Source organism: Bos javanicus, chromosome 21, assembly GCF_032452875.1.
Source record: "Bos javanicus breed banteng chromosome 21, ARS-OSU_banteng_1.0, whole genome shotgun sequence".
In the NCBI taxonomy this organism is placed as follows: Eukaryota; Metazoa; Chordata; class Mammalia; order Artiodactyla; family Bovidae; genus Bos; species Bos javanicus.
Genome location: NC_083888.1, coordinates 30,573,300 through 30,594,193, shown reverse-complemented (window position 1 = coordinate 30,594,193; position 20,894 = coordinate 30,573,300). Strand labels below are relative to the sequence as shown.

The 20,894-nt window shown below is 50.4% G+C and overlaps 1 protein-coding gene across 1 annotated transcript; it reads left to right on the top strand.

Annotated features, from left to right (window-relative positions):
• The first annotated feature begins 1,387 nt into the window (after nt 1–1,387).
• Nucleotides 1,388–20,517, top strand: CHRNB4 (cholinergic receptor nicotinic beta 4 subunit). Its single transcript, XM_061394712.1, has 6 exons — nt 1,388–1,628; nt 6,581–6,729; nt 13,266–13,310; nt 13,414–13,523; nt 14,311–15,301; nt 20,280–20,517. Exons 1-6 carry the CDS (start codon nt 1,574–1,576, stop codon nt 20,418–20,420), a joined length of 1,491 nt encoding a protein of 496 aa, XP_061250696.1. The 5' UTR covers nt 1,388–1,573; the 3' UTR covers nt 20,421–20,517.
• Nucleotides 20,518–20,894: the final 377 nt, after the last annotated feature.

Genomic DNA, 20,894 nt, shown 5'->3' with positions numbered 1-20,894 from the left:
GCAGTATCCCTCTCTAGCATCTTTCAGGGATTGGGATACAATCAAGCCCCTAGCTTCCAGCCAAGAGTCTTTTAGTCTCCTTCTATCCCTAAGCACCTGCCACTGCCTTTGACTTCCAGAGCCCAGTCGGCTCCCAATTTCAGCCCCCCCCCATTACTTTGCTTTCCCTGCCCCCAAAGTTGGTTCATGAAGATCTTATATTCAGCCTGGTTGTCTTTTTGTTTGCTTTATACACTGACTTGGCCAAAAAGTTTGTTCAGCTCTTCCCATAATAGCTTACAGAAAAACCCAAATAAACTTTTTGGCCAACCCAATATTTCATTTATTTATTGCTACAGTTTGGAGAAGAGAATGCACTCAATCCTACATTCTCCAAGCCATCTTAAAAGGAAAATCAGCTCCATTTCAACAGTGTTCTTTTAAAAAGAATATATGCCAACATGTCAAATTATAGCAAAAAAGACACTGGGGAAATCCATATGATAGCAAGCCTGAGTCCTGGAGAGAAAGTGGCAAAGTTACTATCTTTAGGTGACCACTCCCCCAGACCCTGCCCTGTCCCTCCAGTTGCTAGGTCTGCCTGGTGGGGCTCAGGGAGGGGAGGAGGTGGAAAGCTTGGAATGAGGGCTACAGGAATATGCCAAACGCCCTGTAGGATCCTGGGTCGAGGCGCCACTTCTGGTCAGGTCCAAAAGTAGGGCTGCCCTGGTGTTGATGCCTGTCCTGTAAGGTCCCCCAACTCCCAAAGGAATGATACTGATTCCAACTCTAAGCAAGGATCACTTAGCTGGAGGAGGGGGTGCTTGCTCCCTTGAAGCACCAGAGCCGTCTGGGGTCAGCACAGGTTGTAAGGCTCAAGTGGGAGGACACAGTCAGTCCACTCCGGCCCTATCCTGTCCCTTCCCCAGTCACTCAATCTATTAGTATGTAAGGGGACTCTGAATCATTTAACCCTCCCCAAATCCACACACTTGCCCTAGGCACCCTTTCCCCAATGTCTGCAGATAGCTGTGCCGCACACCACCAGTCTTATTCCCCACTTCTTGCAGTGCTCCTTGCTTTCAGCAAATCCCATGGGCACAGACTGGAGATCTTTTTCTGTAAGACCTCCTGAGTCCTGACAGCAGGCAAATCCTAGAGAACTGCCGGCTAGAGTACAAGCACTTTTCGAAAAGGTAAGAGAGCGAGAGCCAGGGTCCGCCTCAGTCTCCCCAGTTGTACAAAGGGTGCAGGCGCTGTTCTGCCAGCCTCCCTTTAGGGAAAGTGGGAGGCCTGAGTAGGTCTGGAAGTACCAAGGTCAGCCCGGGGTGACGACCCTAGGAGGTTGGCTCAGAAGAGCCAGTAGCGCCCCATTGGTGCTGGCCCCGCCCATTCCCGAGTGGGCGTAGCTCACAGCTGCTGCCCCCAGCGGGGTTCAGCTGGGCTCTCCGCGGGGTCCTAGTGCCCTCCGCACCGCCACTTCATACCTCCGAGGCCGTGGGCATCCGCTCTCACTAGCCTGCTCGAGGCTGCCTGTGCCCGGGCGGTCCGACCGCTGAACTCGCTTCGGCTACCTCTCCAGCCCCTTCGCGTCATGAGAAGCGCTCTCCCTCTGGTCCTTTTCTCACTGGTTGCCCTTTGCGGGCGAGGTGAGTTCTTTTCGGGGAAGGAGGGAGGGGCGACTGAGTCTGGCATAGCCGGGCTGAACTGGCTATAGGTGGGAGGGAAGGGGGGGTGCTTATCACCCGGGGGAGTGGCCCGAGATGGTCCCCGACGAGTGGGGGCGTGGGCGGGGCTAAGCCCACTCTCCAGCAGTAGGGGAGGGGCAGGATGAATGGGTCTGCGAGTTTGGGGTGGGGACCGCGTGTCCTCTGCGTGGCCACCAGGGCCACCCTCCGAATCGAGCGCCTTTGGGCTGGGTAGCGGGGCTGAGTGGACAGGAAGGTGTGCTCAACCCCAGCGCTATTGTAGAGACAGCGAAATTTAGCTTGGGGTGGGGAGGTGGGGGTGGTACTCAACTTGCCAATCCAGGTGTGTTTGGGGGTGGATCTCCTAGGAAACACACTTCGTTGGCACCTCTGGCTCTGGTCACCCACCCCCTAGGGGTTGGCCGTCGGGACAGCCAGCTTGGCTGAGTGCAGGGCTGGTGAAGTTGGGCCTGCCACTCAGGAACCTGCAGCCTCTACCTCGAAGGGAAACCCAGTCAGCCCTGCCCAAGCAGAGTCAGGTATGGTGAGGATTGCCTGCTCTGGGCCTCAGTCTCCCCATCTGTGTTCCAAGGACTCTCAGTCCCTACCCTCCAGCCCAAGCTTATCTTTCAGGCTCTAGTCAGCCCACTAGAGGACCAGGGCTGTATCTTTCTTGGACAGAGACATACCAGGGGGTGATGGAAGAGGATGGGGGGACATGCAATTTCCTACTGGGAAGTGGAGCTCTCCCCAGAGATGATGTCTGCACTCCATGTGTGTGTCCTGGCTCTGTCACCACTTGCTCATTGACCCTCTCTGGGCCTCCGTTTCCCTGTCTGTTCTATGGGTATGATATGCCCTGACTACATACTTGGGGACTCATGTGTCAGTTGCTGCTGCTGCTGCTAAGTCACTTCAGTTGGGTCCGACTCTGTGTGACCCCATAGACGGCAGCCCACCAGGCTCCGCCATCCCTGGGATTCTCCAGGCAAGAATGGGTTGCCATTTCCTTCTCCAATGCATGAAAGCGAAAAGGGAAAGTGAAGTCGCTCAGTCGTGTCCGACTCTTAGCGACCCCATGGACTGCAGCCCACCAGCCTCCTCTGTCCATGGGATTTTCCAGGCAAGAGTACTGGAGTGGGGTGCCATCGCCTTCTCCGGTGTGTCAGTTGCAGTGTTTCTTAAATATGGTCCTAGGGCCACCTGCATCAGAAACACCCAGTACACATCCCTGGGCCCCATCCTAGGCTCACAGGGTCAGAATTTCTGGAAATGGAGCCCAGGAGTCTGCATTTATACAAGCATCCTGGTGATTCTTACACATGATTGGAGAAGCTACTGGTAATATATCATGAGCTCTTTGTAAAAGCTAAAACCCTCAACTTTTGGGGGAAAAAATCCGTAGCTGCCTTTTAATAAATGCAAATCTCTTGTTCACTTCCTCTGTTAAGGACAAACATCCTCAACTGAAAATCATTCTGCCTTTCAGATGCCCACTTGCCAAGATTCCATAAAAGTGACCCTTCACTTTCTGTGATTTGTGAAAAGAAGAAAGTGTTAGCGACCCATGGACTGTAGACTGCTAGGATTCTCTGTCCATGGGATTCTCCAGGCAAGCTTACTGGAGTGGGTTGCCATTCCCTTCTCCAGGGGCTCTTCCTGACCCAGGGATGGAACCTGCACTGCAGGCAGATTCTTTACCATCTGAGCCACCAGGGAAGCCCCAATAGCTGTGGGGCTCATATTACAAACCAATAGCTATTGCCTTTCCGTTTTTCCAATATAGCTTTTATGATAAGCTCTGCTTTTTCAAACTGTTCACACACTCACCCAGTTTAGAATTCCAGCCATGGCTTCCTCGCAGACTGTCACCCCTCTCAGACTATTAACACCTGCAGGGAAGGCCTAGGAAGACAAGGCGCTGGACCTAGGCAGGTGGGGCCCACTCCTCCTCAGAATCACTGGGTCATGACTGACCCCTAGTGGTGGCCTCTTTGTGTATCTCTGCTGGCCTCAGGGTTCCAAGGTGACCGACCCCCTCACTGTGTCTGTGAAGCTTTCACCTCTTCTGGGCCACCCCTATCATCTGGGAGTGAGAGGCCTGTTCCTTGTCTTTTAAACCTGGCAGGCCTCACAGGCATAAAGCAGCAGATTGAAAAGCCTAAACATGTATTGTTTGAAGCCCCCCTCACCTTTGCTGCCCCCCTCCCGCCCCGCCCTCTGCACGTACACAAGTACAAATGCAGGCACAGGCATGAGTACACACTCGGCCCTGGACCCCTGCATGGCTTCCGCAGGGACAGGCTCCTTAAGGGTGTGATAGAAGACCCAGGGGCTGGGGATTGGCGTGGGAGCGAGGCTCTACCTGAAAGAGCTTCCTAAACCTGGCTCTGCCTCTGACTTGCTGGGGTTCCTTGAGTAAGTTCCTCCCCCTCTTTGGTCTCAGTTTCCCCAGATAAGAAATAGAGAGTGGGATAAGTGGTCTAAGGTTTTTGGAACCGCTTTCTCTGGAACCCACAGTTGGTCCTCAAAATGGGAAGGGGTCCCTGGGGGCCAAATGAATGCCTGAGAGAAAGGACAGCCCCAAAGGTGAGCAATCTGAGCCTCCCAGGGGGCTCAGAGCTGGAATACGGGCTCCCACAGCCTGCAGAGCAGCCCTGGCCTCTTAGATACCCAGGTAAACCAGCCTCCTGGGGCTGCAGAGATGTGGGATCCAGCCCTTCAGGGGTGGGGGCCAGGAGCTACAGATTCTGACCTGAGCTGTCCCAGACATGCCAGATGGACCTGGGCAAGTCATACCCTGCTGAAATGGTGTGTCAACTTGGGGGGCTACAGACTGGCTTCCAGCAGCTGGCCTCTGGGAGGGGGTCCAGGCTGTGAGAGGCAGAGCTCAGAATGTAGGCCAGGCATCCACAGGACCCTCTGGGCAGCCTGGAGCAGTTTGGGGGAGGGACAGTGGGCAGCAGGTGCGCCGGGAGCATCTTTCACAGGCACTAAATATTGCATCTGCTCCAGATAGGCAACGAGTTGGAAAGTGTGTGGAGCAGGCAGGGTAGTAGCTGCCCTCCATGGCCTTGCATCCAGCCCAGCTCCCACCCAGGAGTCCACCTCAGACTTGCTCTGTTGGGCAGTTCACATTCAGGGTCCTCTGGCCACATCCAGAGATGTAATCCCAGTGCGGGGCCTGCTGAGCTAGCAGACCCACCCCCACCTCCTCAGCCTTCCTTATTCCCTCATCCTTTCCCCCTCTTTCTTGCTGCCCCACTATTTCCTCTGTACACCCTCATCTCTTCCCTTATCCCTGGGATCTCCCGCTCAGGTGTTCTTGACCTTCCTTGGAGGGTCCTTCTTTCCAAGGCCCTTTCCCCACCTACCCCTAACTGAAGTCACCAGAATGAACATGATGGAGTTCCTGAACCTCACCTTCACTTCCAGACGTGTGAGGGAGACAGGACAAAGGCACAGATGCCACGTGGCAAGAGATCTGGGGTGTGAGAAAGGGGAGCTCTGGGGCTGTGAGCGTTCAGTGGGGCTCACGACCACATCAGGCTCCTTGCAGAAGGCTGCCTTTGCTGGGTCTCAAATATGGTTGAGCCTAGACCCCTCCTTTAAGCTCCAGACCAGGAGCCAACTGCCAGTTGGACCCCTTCATTTGGTATTTCAAAGACACTTTGCTCTCTGTAGGGCAGAGTCTGAGCCCAGGAAACTGCCCCCTGGGCCAGGCCTTTTCTCTTTTAGTGAAAGCATCACCATCTCCCCAGCTCTGAACACAAATTCACGTTTGAGTAATGTCTCTCCTCCACTACACGGGAGGCTCTCTGAGGGCAGGAGCCATTTCTGGGTCTTTGCTGGCTGTTATACCAGCACATAACGCAGTGCCTGGCATAAGAAAGACACTCAGATATTTGACGGCTGGTGGCTATTCTGGCAGAAGAGTACACTGGAAGACTTAGAAGTGAGACAGTGAAGGGCACATGGGGAAATGAAAACAGTATATATGGGTGAAATATAGAGCACCTAGGCACAGAGGTGGAGAGGTAAGGAAAGATCAGGTTGAGGAAGTGATGCTGGTGCCAGGAGCAAAGGACTCTGGATGCCAAGCTGAAACATGTGATGTGAACTCTGCCTACAGCTCTGAGAGGTTATGGGCAGGGATGGGGTCTGATCCAGTAGCTGTAGGAAGACCACTCTGGCATTGATGGGACATGGCAGCAGGGGCAGAGTTAGGGAGGGAAGACCAGCAAAGAGGTCTCCCTGGAAGAGCCTGGGGGCAGGGTGGTGAGCCAGGATCAGGGCTGGAGGGATGGAGAGAGGAGGACGGACTGAGTGACTTGGAAAGTAGAAGAGACAGAACTGGGTGGCCACTTGGATGAACCAAGAGAGGGGTCAGAAATAGACGCCCAGGTGCCATTCACTGTCAGAGTGGACAGAAGGAGGAAGATGTAGGGCAAGGGGGGAGAGAGCTGAGCTGTGTCTTAGACAGATATAATTGGAAGACCCCAAGGAGAGGCAATGGCACCCCACTCCAGTACTCTTGCCTGGAAAATCCCATGGATGGAGGAGCCTGGTAGGCTGCAGTCCATGGGGTTGCTAAGAGTTGGACCCGACTCAGCGACTTCACTTTCACTTTTCACTTTCATGCATTGGAGAAGGAAATGGCAGCCCACTCCAGTGTTCTTGCCTGGAGAATCCCGGGGACGGGGGAGCCTGGTGGGCTGCCGTCTATGGGGTCGCACAGAGTCGGACCCAACTGAAGTGACTTAGCAGTAGCAGCAAGGAGAGGCAGGCCTGGCAGCATCTTAGCTGCTCCGACCGGCCCTGAGGGCACCTGTGTTCCCTGGCCTTTGCAGCTTTCCCTTTCCTTGCCATCAGTTGGATGAGGATCCTGCAGATCTGACTGTGTGCTTTCCCAGGGGACTGCCGTGTGGCCAATGCAGAGGAGAAGCTCATGGACGACCTTCTGAACAAAACCCGCTACAACAACTTGATCCGCCCAGCCACCAGCTCCTCCCAGCTCATCTCCATCCAGCTGCAGCTCTCCCTGGCCCAGCTCATCAGCGTGGTAGGTACTGGGGGCAGACGTGCCCCAAGGTTATTCATCTGATCTTTTTCTGTGTGTGAAAATTAAGGAATTTGCCTAAACTTTGAGACCCCTGACTCGGCCTCTAAGTTACTATTTTTCTTTCCCAAACTGCCGTCTGTGTCTTTGCGCTCGCTCTTTTCTTTGCTAGAGAGGTCTTGCCCACTTTGTGCACTCTGTTCCACACTTTGGAGCCGCCTGCACATCCATGACCCTGATACCAATTACAGTGCTTTGGCTTCAAGCATAGTTGGATGATCAACAAAGCATCCAACTATGAGTGGCTAAAACAATAAGGACATCTGTTATATCGCATAACAGGAGAGCAGGCCAGTCGTTTCAGTGTTGTCGTTAAATGTTTCAATTAATGCAGTAATTCAGTGATGTCAGGATTCTAGGTTGTTGGCAATGATGTCAGGACTGTTATTCTCTTGTTTTCTGCGCCGCCCCCCCCACCGACCCCCACCTTGATCATAAGATGGTGGCCATGGTTCCAAACATAAAATCTTCACATGACAATGTCTGTGGCAGGAAATGGCAAATCTTTTTTTGGGTACCTTTTTGAGTATGAGGAAGACTTTCCCAGAAACTTCCCCACCTCTGGGCATCCCAGTGGCCAGGGCTGCAGCTCATGCCTAAGCTTTCACTGATTGTTGGCTGGAGGAATGGAATTACCACGGTTAGCTAAGACTTAAATAATATGAGGTGGGACTTGCCTGGTGGTCCAGTGGCTAAGACTCCATGCTCCCAATGCAGGGGGCCTGAGTTCTATCCCAGGACAGGGAACTAGATCCTGCATGCTGCAACTAAAGATCTCGCATGTTGCAATGAAGACGAAGATCCTGCGTGATGAAACTAAGATCCGGCACAGCTAAATATATAATAAAGTACGTGGCGAGGAGGCCAGAGAAGGGCCCATGAAGTTCATGAGTATGCAGTATCTAACAAAGTCATAGTTTTATTAACAAAGAAGTTATAAGGGTGGAATGACCACTGAGCAGGCAGCCAACAGGCCTGCCACAGACAGATGGGCCTCCAACATGGCCATAAGCATCTCCTCCTTTTATCCTATCATCTCCCCTCTCTGTTGAACAGATGACCTCACATATCCCCTACCTATCGAGGGGAAATAGGAATCAGGGTACAGAAACCGATGGCTACAGAGGCTCAGGTGTAGGGACAGGGCCAGAGTCAGCTGCTGCCTTGGTCTAGCCAACTGGGTGAGGGTCTGGATAAATGAGGGTAGTCACTGTGGGTATGGAAATGAAGAATGGATTGTAGAGTCCACAAGTAGGGTTGTCATGTGTAGGTGCGGAACCTGGGTAGGGGTGCTGAGGTACAAGGAGCTCCCTCTCTCCCCTCTACTGTCTCTGACTTGGGGGTGCCTGAGAAAACCATGGCCCATTGTTAATCTTCCCTGTGGCCCTTTCCACATCCCCATGCACAGGTTTGGAACCCTGCCTCTGAAAGCGGCTCTGAGAAGAGCATTCACATGGGGAGTGTGTGGGGTACTGTGTCCAAGCAAGGGGAAGGAGCCGGCCAAGATGGCTGAACCTCCTCTGGTCCAGCGGCTGCCTTCTTATCCCCAGCCTCTCTCCCTAGCCCAGTCGGGCCCCACAAAGCCAGCCCCTCCAACCTATAGCCCTGGCAAAGGCTTTGGCCAAATTACTGGCTGGCTTCCTCCCCTGGGAGGAAGCACAGCTCCCAAATGGGGGAGGGGTGAAAAGCCTGTGCGCTCTGCCCATCTCCTCTCCGCAGGCCAACTGGAAGGAATAAGCGCTTCCGGCCAGGCCACTCCCAGGCTGATGTCTGAGTGTTATTGTCCAGCCAAGGGCTTTTTGCTTAATGGGGTGAGCCCAGCTGCTGCCCTAGTGAGGAAAGACAGGCAGGCAACTCTTGCCATGCTTCCAGGGTCAGGCTGCCCCTCCCAGATCTACTCTGTGGGATAACAGAAGTTACCAGAAAGAGGAGGGCACACAGCCTCCAGCTCCCACACCTGTGAGCCATCATAATCCTGAAAGCTGTGTATGGAACAGATGTGAGGTTTGGGGGCTTACTTTCCCTACTCTATTTCAGGGTTTGGTTTTCGAGAAGGGAGGATTAGGGCATAACCAGCTTAAAGATGGAAGTTTCTAGGGCGCAAACAGGGAGTTTGTGCCATGCGAAGGCCCACAGGCCTTCAGAGATTGCACTCTGGAAATGCTGGGGCTGTCTTTGGGAAGGCAGCTGCTGGGGAAGTAGAGAGGACTAAGACGTGGGACTAAAGAAGAAGAGGCCTTTCTGAGTGATAGCATTGTTCTACCTTGAAAGGAGATGGGCTACCTGGATAATGCATTGTTAAAACTGATCAAATTGTACCTCTTAAGAACTATGCCTTTCACAGTATGTAAATTGTACCTCCACTTAAAAATAATTTTTAAGGCAGATGAAGGTTTTCAGCTTCCATTATTGACAGAGTTGCTTGTTGCAGATTAACTTTCTCACAAGAATATTTAGAAAAGCCAGACAAAAATGCCTGTCCTCCCCACACTTAGTTTGAAGGTCTTAGAGAACTTCTAGGTCTAGGATTTGAGGGACCAGGACCCAGGAGGTGGCCCTGACAGTCTCTGGTGCTTTCCCCCTTATTTGATGATTGGTAAACACTGGGCTGGAGAAGGCAATGGCACCCCACTCCAATACTCTTGCCTGGAAAATCCCATGGACGGAGGAGCCTGGTGGGCTGCAGTCCATGGAGTCGCTAAGAGTCAGACACGACTGAGCGACTTCACTTTCACTTTTCACTTTCCACTTTCATGCATTGGAGAAGGAAATGGCAACCCACTCCAGTGTTCTTGCCTGGAGAATCCCAGGGATGGGGGACCCTGGTGGGCTGCTGTCTATGGGGTCGCACAGAGCCAGACACGACTGAAGCGACTTAGCAGCAGCAGCAGCAAACACTGGGCCAAGAGGCAGGGAGCTGAATCCAAAGTGGTGGCTAAGAGGTTGGGAAGCCTAGCTGAATCATTGCCACTCTTGCAGGGCTGAGATGACACAAATTGGAATTGGAGCCCCACCAAGGAGATGGGGCCTTGGTGAGAACCTTGAAAGGACCATCCCTAAGAATCAAAAGGAATCAAGCACAGACCAGCCCTCACAAAAACTAAACCCTGCTTTGAGCCAGCTCAGTCACAGACAATGAAAATGATTTGCCCTTCCTCTGACTGCCTGCCATAAAGCCAAAGTTGGTCCTCCCTGGAGGCGGATAAAGTCAGATAAAAACCTACTAAGAAAGCAATAAGACAAGATGAAATAAGAAAAGAAAAAACAGATAAAAGAAGGGAAATACACACAGATGATTCAGATATTGAAGTCATCATACATAGACTTTAAAATAACTTGCATTATGATGGTAAAAATTGTGTTATATGTATTTTATCACTACTAAAAATAAACAAAATAAATTTCCTTAAAAAGGAAATAACATGCATTAATATGTGTAGGAAACTTAAAGTGATAGAGAATTTAAAATGTATTAGATGAGTTTAATAGAAGATTGGTCATAGCAGAAGAGAAAATAAACAGCAAGAAAGGTCAATCGAAAATATCTAGACAAATGATAGAAAAAAGGAAGGAAAACATGGAAATGAAGATAATATGGTATGTGATAAAAATGTCGGGTCTAACATGTGCATCTAGAGTTCCTGAAAGAGTGCATATCAAAATAAGACAGAAGCAATATTTGAAGTGATACTGAGAATTTTCCAAAACTGACTAAAGATATTAAGATACAGGTGCAAGAGGCTCTATGAACTCTATGTGGGATAAATACAAAGAAAATCTTACCGAGGTACATCATAGATGAACTCCTGACCACCAAAGACAAAGAAAATCTTAAAAGCAGTCAGGAAGAAACAAGTCAGAAGGAACAATAAAACTAACAGCTGAAATGGAAGCCAAAAAATTAAATGACATTTTTTAAATGCTGTAAGAAAAACCTGCAAACCTAGATGTATGCAACCAGTAAAAAAAAAAATAATTAAAACTGAAGGTTAAATAAAGATGTTTTCAGACAAAAAGAGAGAGAGAATTTAATAAAAGAAGACTCAATACCAAAAGATGTTCTTCAACCATAAGGAAAAATGATCCCAGATGGAAATACAGAAATGTAGGAAAGAATGAAGCATAACAGAAAGGGTAAATATATGGGTGAATTTGAACTGATATTGACAGTATAAAACAAAAAATATATCATGCAAGATTTTTATTATATGTAGAATTAAATACATAACAATAGCCCCAAAGTAAGGAGGGTGTGGGAGAAGGCGATGGCACCCCACTCCAGTACTCTTGCCTGGAAAATCCCATGGATGGAGGAGCCTGGTGGGCTGCAGTCCATGGGGTCGTGAAGAGTCAGACACGACTGAGCGACTTCACTTTCACTTTTCACTTTTCACTTTCATGCATTGGAGAAGGAAATGGCAACCCACTCCAGTGTTCTTGCCTGGAGAATCCCAGGGACGGGGGAGCCTGGTGGGCTGCCGTCTATGGGGTCGCACAGAGTCAGACACGACTGAAGCGACTTAGCAGAAGCAGCAGCAGCAGAAGGAGGGTGTAGACGAAATGTTCTAAAGTTCTTGCCTTGTTCTAGAAGTGATAAAAGTACTAATTTATATTAGGTGCTAAAAGGTTAGGATTATGCATCTTGCAGTCTCCAGAGTAACTACTAAAAGAAGAGTCACATTAATAAGGGGAGAAATGGATAATAAAATATCCATTTTATTTAATTTTTTTTTAATTTTGTTTATTTTATTTAATCCAAAATTAGGCAAGAAAAGAGAGAAAGGGAATAAACAGAAAGCAGGTAGATGGTAGGTTTAAACCCAAATATATCAGTATCTACACTAAATGTAAATGGTCTAAATACTCTAATTAAAACAAGACATTTGAGGGAAAAAGACAACTGACATGCATCTTCTCTCTCCTCTTTCCGTCTACCCTTCAAGAGCCTAGAATGTGGGTATAATGGCTGCAGCTGCAGTGGTCATTGTGGACCATGCATATGAGGACCACATTCTAGGTGTGGAAGAGAAGAAATCTGGAAGGTCCCTATTGACTTTGTAGAGCATAACTGCCATATTATGTTGGAGATACTTCAGGTTTGGTTTCAGACCGCCACAATATAGTGAATATTAAGTCACATGATTTTTTTGGTTTCCCAATACATATAAAAGGTATGTTTACACTATGCTGTATTAAGTGTGCAATAGTATTAAGCGCTAACCATCGTCTGAGTTGTAATTTTTTTGTAGTAGTAACATCAAAGATCATTGATCACAGATCACCAGAACAAATATAATAATGAAAAAGTTTTAAATGTTGCAATAATTACCAAAATGTGACATAGACACACAAAGTGAGCAACTGCGGTTGGAAAAACTGTCAATAAGATGCTCCACACAGAGTTGCCACAAACCTTGAATTCAGAAAAGATGCAGTATCTATGAAGCAAGAGATGATAGTGGCAGAGGAGATGGGCAGGTCAAATCAGATCAGATCAGTCGCTCAGTCGTGTCCAACTCTTTGCGACCCCATGAATCACAGCTCGCCAGTCCTCCCTGTCCATCACCAACTCCCAGAGTTCACCCAGACTCACGTCCATCGAGTCACTGATGCCATCCAGCCATCTCATCCTCTGTCGTCCCCTTCTCCTCCTGCCCTCAATCCCTCCCAGCATCAGGGTCTTTTCCAATGACTCAACTCTTTGCATGAGGTGGCCAAAGTACTGGAGTTTCAGCTTTAGCATCATTCCTTCCAAAGAAATCCCAGGGCTGATCTCAAGCAGGCAAATCTGAGACTTGTGTAGGGTCCCCAACCCCCCGGGCTGGCAGTGTGGCCTGTTAGGAACTGGGCTGAACAGCACGTGAATGGTGAGCGAGCGATCAAAGCTTCATCCATATTTACAGCTGTTCCCCATCATTCCCATGACCACCTGAGCTGTGCCTCAGGTCAGATCAGCAGGAGCATTAGATTCTCAGAGGAGCACAAATCCTAACCCTAAAGTCAAGGTGGAATATCCTGAGATTGCCACAAAATAGAAATAAAGTGCACGATAAATGTAATGTTCTTGATCATCCTGAAACCACCACCCCCCCCCCTCCCCCGCCACCTCAGTCCATGGAAAAATTGTCTTCCACAAAACTGGTCCTTGGTGCCAAAATGGTTGGGAACCTGTTGATCTACAGGACTTACTGATGAATCAGAGAGCCAGGGATCAGGGACATCTGCCAGGTTTACTGGCTTGTGGAATTGTATGGCTGGGGTGCCATTCACTGAGATGGCAATGCCAGTGGAAGCCCAGGTCTGGGTGAAGATAAGGAGCTCTGTCTCAGGCACGCTGGTTATGAAATACCTCTGAGCCTTTTGCAGATGTTAGGTCAGCGGTTGGTCACATGGCCCTGAAGCTCACAGCCTTTTGCTTGATAAAGTGGGATCTGTTCACCTCCTACTTGGTGAACTGATAGCTGCATTTCCCTCCCCAGAATGAGCGAGAACAGATCATGACCACCAACATCTGGCTGAAACAGGTAAGTGCCCTGCAGGGTCCCCAGCCCAAGGAGACGTTTTCTCCAGGGCTGCCCCTTGGCAGCGAGGGACCTACAAGTGACCGGGCCTTGCCTGTCTGCTCAGGAATGGACAGACTACCGCCTGGCCTGGAACAGCTCTCGCTATGAGGGTGTGAACATCCTGAGGATCCCTGCAAATCGCGTCTGGCTGCCTGACATCGTGCTTTACAACAAGTAAGTGAAAGGTTTGGCCACGGTGGTGAGGGCCAAGCCTGGGGGTCCTCCAGTCCTGGGCTTCACCCAGACCTCCCAGCTGTCATGCTACAAGAGGAATTAGAGAAGCACAGAGCCAGCACCCTCAGTTACAGAGAGGAATTGGAGACCAAGAGATGGGAAGGATCTTAGGACTCAGGCACTGCTGGCACCAGGGCCAGCCTTCTGACCCCGAGTCCGGGGCTCTTTCTGTCCTCCATACCATCTTTTTGACTGTCAGTTGCATTGACTTGATATGCATATATATTTCTTTGTCTGTGTAGCACTGACTTGATATGCATACATATTTCAGATAGGTGGAGGGGGCTAACAGACTTCCCAGGTCATAATTGTACTAGCAAAAGCATGAAATGATTATGAGTAGGTGGTGTAAAAACAGAAAGACCAGACTTCAAATCTTAGAGGTACTGCTTACTAGTTTTCTGAACTTGAAGACAGCTGACTTCTCTGAACCTTGGTTTTCCCGTCTGTAAAATGGGGACAATAATATTAATAATACCTACTTCATTGGACCGTTGTGAGCCTTAAATGAGCTCATATACATAAAGCCTTTAAGCTGTTCATGGAAGGGTCTCTCTCTGCTGTGCAATTGCCAATTAAAGCAGGCCTTTCCACTGAGAGCATGGGGGGTTGGAAGAGTGACTAGTGAGAAATAATCCCACAGGGCTCTTTGGCCAGTTCTAAGAACAGCCGGACGTCATCTATGGGTTTCATGATGTTCTCCTCCGTGCCTTGCCCCTGCCCCCAGCGCCGACGGGACCTACGAGGTGTCTCTCTATACCAACGTGGTGGTCCGCTCCAATGGCAGTGTCATGTGGCTGCCCCCTGCCATCTGCAAGAGCGCCTGCAAGATCGAGGTGAAGCACTTCCCCTTCGACCAGCAGAACTGCTCCCTCAAGTTCCGCTCCTGGACATACGACCACACGGAGATTGACATGGTCCTCAAGATGCCCTCGGCCAGCATGGATGACTTCACCCCCAGTGGCGAATGGGACATTGTCGCCCTCCCTGGGCGAAGGACAGTGAACCCACAGGACCCCAGTTATGTGGACGTGACTTATGACTTCATCATCAAGCGCAAGCCGCTCTTCTATACCATCAACCTCATCATCCCCTGCGTGCTTATCACCTCCCTGGCCATCCTCGTCTTCTACCTGCCGTCCGACTGTGGCGAGAAGATGACGCTGTGCATCTCCGTGCTGCTGGCGCTCACCGTCTTCCTGCTGCTCATCTCTAAGATTGTGCCGCCCACCTCCCTCAACGTGCCGCTCATCGGCAAGTACCTCATGTTCACCATGGTGCTGGTCACCTTCTCCATCGTCACCAGCGTCTGCGTGCTCAACGTGCACCACCGCTCACCTAGCACGCACACCATGGCACCCTGGGTCAAGCGCTGCTTCCTACACAAGCTCCCCACCTTCCTCTTCATGAAGCGTCCCGACAGCAGCCCCTCTAGGGCCCCCCAGTCCAGCCTGGCTCGCCTGACCAAGTCTGAGGCTACCACCACCACCACCTTGGCCATGGGCCCCACCAGCTCGTCCAATCTCTATGGGAACTCCATGTACTTTGTGAACCCTGGCTTGGCAGCTCCCAAGTCTCCAGTGGCCTCAGACTCAGCGGGTATCCCCAGAGATTTCCGGCTGAGGTCTTCTGGGAGGTTCAGGCAGGATGTGCAGGAGGCTTTAGAGGGCGTCAGCTTCATTGCCCAGCACATGAAGAGTGATGATCTGGACCAGAGTGTAAGTTGCCAGCCCAGCCCCCAACACCCGCCCAATGGAAGAGCTTTGGACTCTACAGTCAGTTTCCCATTTCCTGAAGTTAATTCAGGAGACAAAGGCTCTCAGATTCTTTGCTTGAATAAGAAATCCAAGAGTAAAATGAGTTTTATTTTAGTTTTGTGCATCCAGGGAGAGGAAGGAAGTACCAATGATCCTTTTTAGTTTGTTTTGGGTTCCCCAAAAGCAGAGCTCTATAAAAGGACCTAGGCAGAGGTAGTTTTTTTTCTGAGAAGTGATCCCACGAAGCACATTAAGAAGTGGAGAAAGTGAGACGGGGAAAGGAGGATTGCCAGTGTGGGTATCAGTGAGCAGGATGCTGCTATGGGGTCTGGGGCATCAGAGACTCCCTGCAGAAGTGTGGGAGCATGCCTCAGAATCATCCCCTGGGAGAGAAAAGGGCATTTGCCCATCACTCCCATCCCCCACTGCTCGAGTAGCCCTGGGGCACGAACTCCCCTGCACTTCCTGGTGACACCAGCTGGCTGTGGAGCAAGCAGCTTTGGTGCGGGAGGAAGCCTGGGGGCAGAGCAGAGAGGAGAAGCAGGCAGGAAGTGGGAGGCTGTCCGTGGGCTGGAAAATGATTTTGGAGCCTTTAAGGACACAGGTGGGCCAGGGCACCCAGGATCTCCACTCCCATGCTTGTCAGGCTTGTGAAGAAGCCACGCAAACATTTATAGCTTTTAGGAGGGTAGAACTATCCATTCAAATATTATTGCTACCGGGGTAATAAATTATCAACTTGGATGACTACAATTACAGATTGCCAAAAAAGAGGTTAAGCTTACTTTCATAGGACAGAGCAATGAGTTCTAGAGCTCAGGCATCTCAATGATTCCACTGAACAAGTAATGCCTCAGAGAACAATTTTATGACAGCTAAACACAGAATGTAATGGTAACAATTAGAAATTTTCCAAACCCGGCAGGAGAACAAGTTTCAGAGTCTTGTGAATGTTCGCATCTTAACACCTTATCGGATAAGATTCTTTGAACAGATTTTTTTTTTTTTAACACAACATGCAGCTTCCCCGGGGAAAAAGAGGGCATCTCCATGTTCTTACCTTCCTGCAATTCCTTTTCACCAGCCTTATTCTCAAGGGATGGTTCCGGGATTCCATTAGTTAGTGCCGAGAGAAAAGAACAGGGTGGAAAAGCTCCAAAATTACCCTGTGAGAAAGCTTTGCTAACAAGCGGAATATAGGACACAAGCTCTTCTCCACCCTTGTCCTGGGAGTGTGGTCCTTGGACCAGCTGCACCAGCCTGGCCTGGGAGCTGGTTAGAGAGCCTGCGTCTCAACTGCCTGCCCCCAGTCTTCCCACCGCCACCCTAGACCTGGTGGCTTAGCAGCTGCATTTTCACCAGATCCCCAGTGGATCCCTAGGCTCAGTCCAGTTTGAGAATCACAAAGCTCTACAGAATGATCAGATTTCACTTTCTAAAAAGTAGATTGAATTACGCTTGCTTTAGTTCAGAACCATTCAGTAGCTCAGTTCAGTTCAGTTCAGTCGCTCAGTCGTGTCCGACTCTTTTCGACCCCATGAATCGCAGCACGCCAGGCCTCCCTGTCCATCACCACCTCCTGGAGTTCACTTAAACTCAAGTCCATCGAGTTGGTGATGCCATCCAGCCATCTCATCTTCTGTCGTCCCCTTCTCCTGCCCCCAATCCCTCCCAGCATCAGGGTTTTTTCCAATGAGTCAACTCTTCGCATGAGGTGGCCAAAGTACTGGAGATTCAGCTTCAGCATCAGTCCTTCCAAAGAACACCCAGGGCTGAACTCCTCTAGGATGGACTGGTTGGATCTCCTTGCAGTCCAAGGGACTCTCAAGAGTCTTCTCCAACACCACAGTTCAAAAGCATCAATTCTTCAGCGCTCAGCCTTCTTCACAGTCCAACTCTTACATCCATACATGACCACAGGAAAAACCATAGCCTTGACTAGATGGACCTTTGTTGGCAAAGTAATGTCTCTGCTTTTGAATATGCTATCTAGGTTGGTCATAACTTTCCTTCCAAGGAGTAAGCGTCTTTTAATTTCATGGCTGCAGTCACCATCTGCAGTGACTTTGGAGCCCAAAAAAATAGTCTGACACTGTTTCCACTGTTTCCCCATCTATTTCCCATGAAGTGATGGGACCAGATGCCATGATCTTCGTTTTCTGAATGTTGAGCTTTAAGCCGACTTTTTCACTCTCCTCTTTCACTTTCATCAAGAGGCTTTTTAGTCCCTCTTCACTTTTTGCCATAAGGGTGGTGTCATCTGCATATCTGAGGTTATTGATATTTCTCCCGGCAATCTTGATTCCAGCTTGTGCTTCTTCCAGCCCAGAGTTTCTCATGATGTACTCTGCATATAAGTTAAATAAGCAGGGTGACAATATACAGCCTTGATGTACTCCTTTTCCTATTTGGAACCAGTCTGTTGTTCCATGTCCAGTTCTAACTGTTGCTTCCTGACCTGCCTACAGGTTTCTCAAGAGGCAGGTCAGGTGGTCTGGTATTCCCATCGCTTTCAGAATTTTCCACAGTTTATTGTGATCCACACAGTCAAAGGCTTTGGCATAGTCAATAAAGCAGAAATAGATGTTTTTCTGGAACTCTCTTGGTTTTTCCATGATCCAGCAGATGTTGGCAATTTGATCTCTGGTTCCTCTGCCTTTTCTAAAACCAACTTGAACATCTGGAAGTTCATGTTTCCTGTATTGCTGAAGCCTGGCTTGGAGAATTTTGAGCATTACTTTACTAGCATGTGAGATGAGTGCAATTGTGCGGTAGTTTGAGCATTCTTTGGCATTGCCTTTCTTTGGGACTGGAATGAAACTGACCTATTTCAGTCCTGTGGCCCCTGCTGAGTTTTCCAAATTTGCTGGCATATTGAGTGTAGCACTTTCACAGCATCATCTTTCAGGATTTGAAATAGCTTAACTGGAATTCCATCACCTCCACTAGCTTTGTTCATAGTGATGCTTTCTAAGGCCCACTTGATTTCACATTCCAGGATGTCTGGCTCTAGGTGAGTGATCAGTAGCTGAGCATCACCTAATTCATTGACTCCCAAATGTTCATATGCAGCCTGGGGCCCTGCTGGCTAATTAGGAACCACTTGGGCAACTTTTCAAAATACAGCTTTTGGGGCCACCTGTTCTGACTGAGCCAGGACCGCTATGGGCGGCAGTCCAAGGGCCACATTTTTAACCAGATCCCTGCCAGTTCCTGTGCAGACGCAGGGTAAGAAGCTATTCTCCTGCACCCTTGGCTGAGCCGGACCCCTACCCTGAGCTCTCTCTTCTAAAGGTCTCACCACCCTCTAGCCCTTCCTGTAGACCTCCTCCAGTTTCTAACTCAATTAATTAAAAGCATCTTGTGGGAAGGAGCCAGGCATGACCCACGGTTACCATAATATAATGGCCTGTGTTCGTTGAGCTCCAACCACACATCAGGCGCTCTGCCAGGACCTGACAGACGTTACTGCTAACTCTCCCAGGAACCTATGATGTGGCATTTACTCAAACTCCCATTTTACAATAGAGAAAACTAGGTCCAGAGAGGCTCACTGACTTGCCCAAGGTCACACAGCTGGCATGGAGCAGAGCCCAGCTCCACACTCAGATCTTTCTGATGTCATTAACATTTCTTGCCCTTCCCAGTGCCTTACCCTGAACTGACACATGGTGGCCTTATTTGTTGATCAACTTTCTCGTGCCTAGCTGGAGAAAAGAGGCTTTCTTCCCTTCCAGAGCGTGCTCGCTTGCCCCTAAGCCAGCCCGGGCTGCTTCTCATCTTCAGCACTGTCACCCTCCCTGGTGATTAACGGGTCACTATAAATAGTGCAGAAATATAAAAAGAGGGGGAGAGGCATGTACACACACACAGAGTCGTTGGCAGTTAGGGCTGTCAAAAAGAAACCCAAGAGCCCCATGTGAAGAGTGTGAGGTTTCTGCAGCGGTTGTGTTTGGCTGGGGGTGTGGGACTGGGTGACCAGCTGTCCTCCTGGAGGGTAGATGCCCACTGCTGACCAGGGCTCTGAAAAATTGGGTCACTGACACCAGCCTGCCCATTGCTGCCCGAATTTCCAGCTCCAGAGCCTCTGCTGAATTTTGCTGATCCAGCCACTCTCCACCAGAGCAAGTTCACATGCAGAAGGATCCAGACAGGCTGGGCTGTGAAAGCGGAGGTGGGGGAGGAAGACCAGGAGGCTGGGGCTCTCTGGGGGCATCTCTCCCAGGCCAGGGAGGCAGGCACATCTGCAGTGGCACCTCAGGAGGCCAGCCAGGTTCTTGCCAATCCTTTATCCCACAGCTGACTCTGAGAAGAACCACATGGAGTATAGGGGTGGGGTCGGGGAGCTGGGGGAAGGGCAGCAGAGTGGAAGAGAGAAACCTAGATGATGTAGAAGAGTGGGTCTTGATTAGAGAACTAGCAGACAATCTGCTGTTAACAGAATTGAGCAAATTAAACAGCAGGATTTCCAGCTGTCCTGCAGGCCCCACTGCCCAGCCCCCATTCAGCTCGGTGTACCCCAAGTCTTCCTTTGGGTGAAGCCAGCTCAGATAGGGGGCTTGGGGTAGAAATGAGAGCAGGGGCCTTGTGATCCTCAGGTCCTGCCCCGCTTATGTGTAATCAAGTTTGGTTTTGAATCGCATATGTGGCATCAATAACCCCTTCCTCCTAACCTTTGTGTACAGCCCAGCTCCCAGTGGCTCCGTGATGCCATGGAGGAGGGGTGGATTGAGATAGGGGTGTGTAGGGGTGGGCTGAGGACCCGAGAGGCACACAGGTTCCCGGCTGAAAGACCGGCCCCAGACTCAGAACTTGCCCTCCAAGTACTAAGTGGCCTGCAGGGTCCCTGGCCAGAGAGTGGGGCCCCGACTCAGGGGGAAGAGGGAAAACAGGACCCCCCTCACTCGCGCCTGTAACCGGCCCCTCTGTCTGCCCACAGGTCATCGAGGACTGGAAGTACGTGGCCATGGTGGTGGACCGGCTGTTCCTGTGGGTGTTCGTGGTGGTGTGTGTGCTCGGCACTGTGGGGCTCTTCCTACCTCCCCTTTTCCAGACTCACACGCCTTCTGAAGAACCCTAGGCTGCCCGTGTGTCTGAGGCCCCCAGGCTGTGGGCTGAAATGCTGTGAGGGCCAGGTGGGCAGTGTGCCACTTCCTTCTGGGTCACGGCAGATGAGGCCCTAAAGAAATGAGTCTATCAGCCATCAGCCCCATCCAACAGCCATAGCCATGGAGGGAGGCGGGAGAGGGGGCACGGCAAGGCTGAGGGGCCTGGACTGTCCTCTCTGAAGGCCTTGGGAAACCCCCAGCAGGAAGGTCTTTGGACACCTTAATTCTGGCCTGTCTTCCTTCCCCAGCAGACAATGCAGATAAAGATGAGCATAACACTGTCATCCAAGGTGCCACCAGGCATCTTACCTGCATCCCGGCCTACCTCTCACTCCATCTCTCTCCACTGCACCTGTCCACGAGGTCCACTGGCTTTCTTTTAGTCCCTCACGTGCTTCAGTATCTTCCCAGCTTAGAGCCCCTGCCTTTGCTGTACGTTCTACCAA

Coding starts and splice junctions, on each gene's coding strand:
- CHRNB4 (XM_061394712.1), top strand. CDS start 1,574: ATGAGAAGCGCTCTCCCTCTGGTCCTTTTCTCACTGGTTGCCCTTTGC. Junction 13,524..14,310: donor GACATCGTGCTTTACAACAA/GTAAGTGAAAGG, acceptor CCCTGCCCCCAG/CGCCGACGGGACCTACGAGG. Junction 15,302..20,279: donor GTGATGATCTGGACCAGAGT/GTAAGTTGCCAG, acceptor GTCTGCCCACAG/GTCATCGAGGACTGGAAGTA.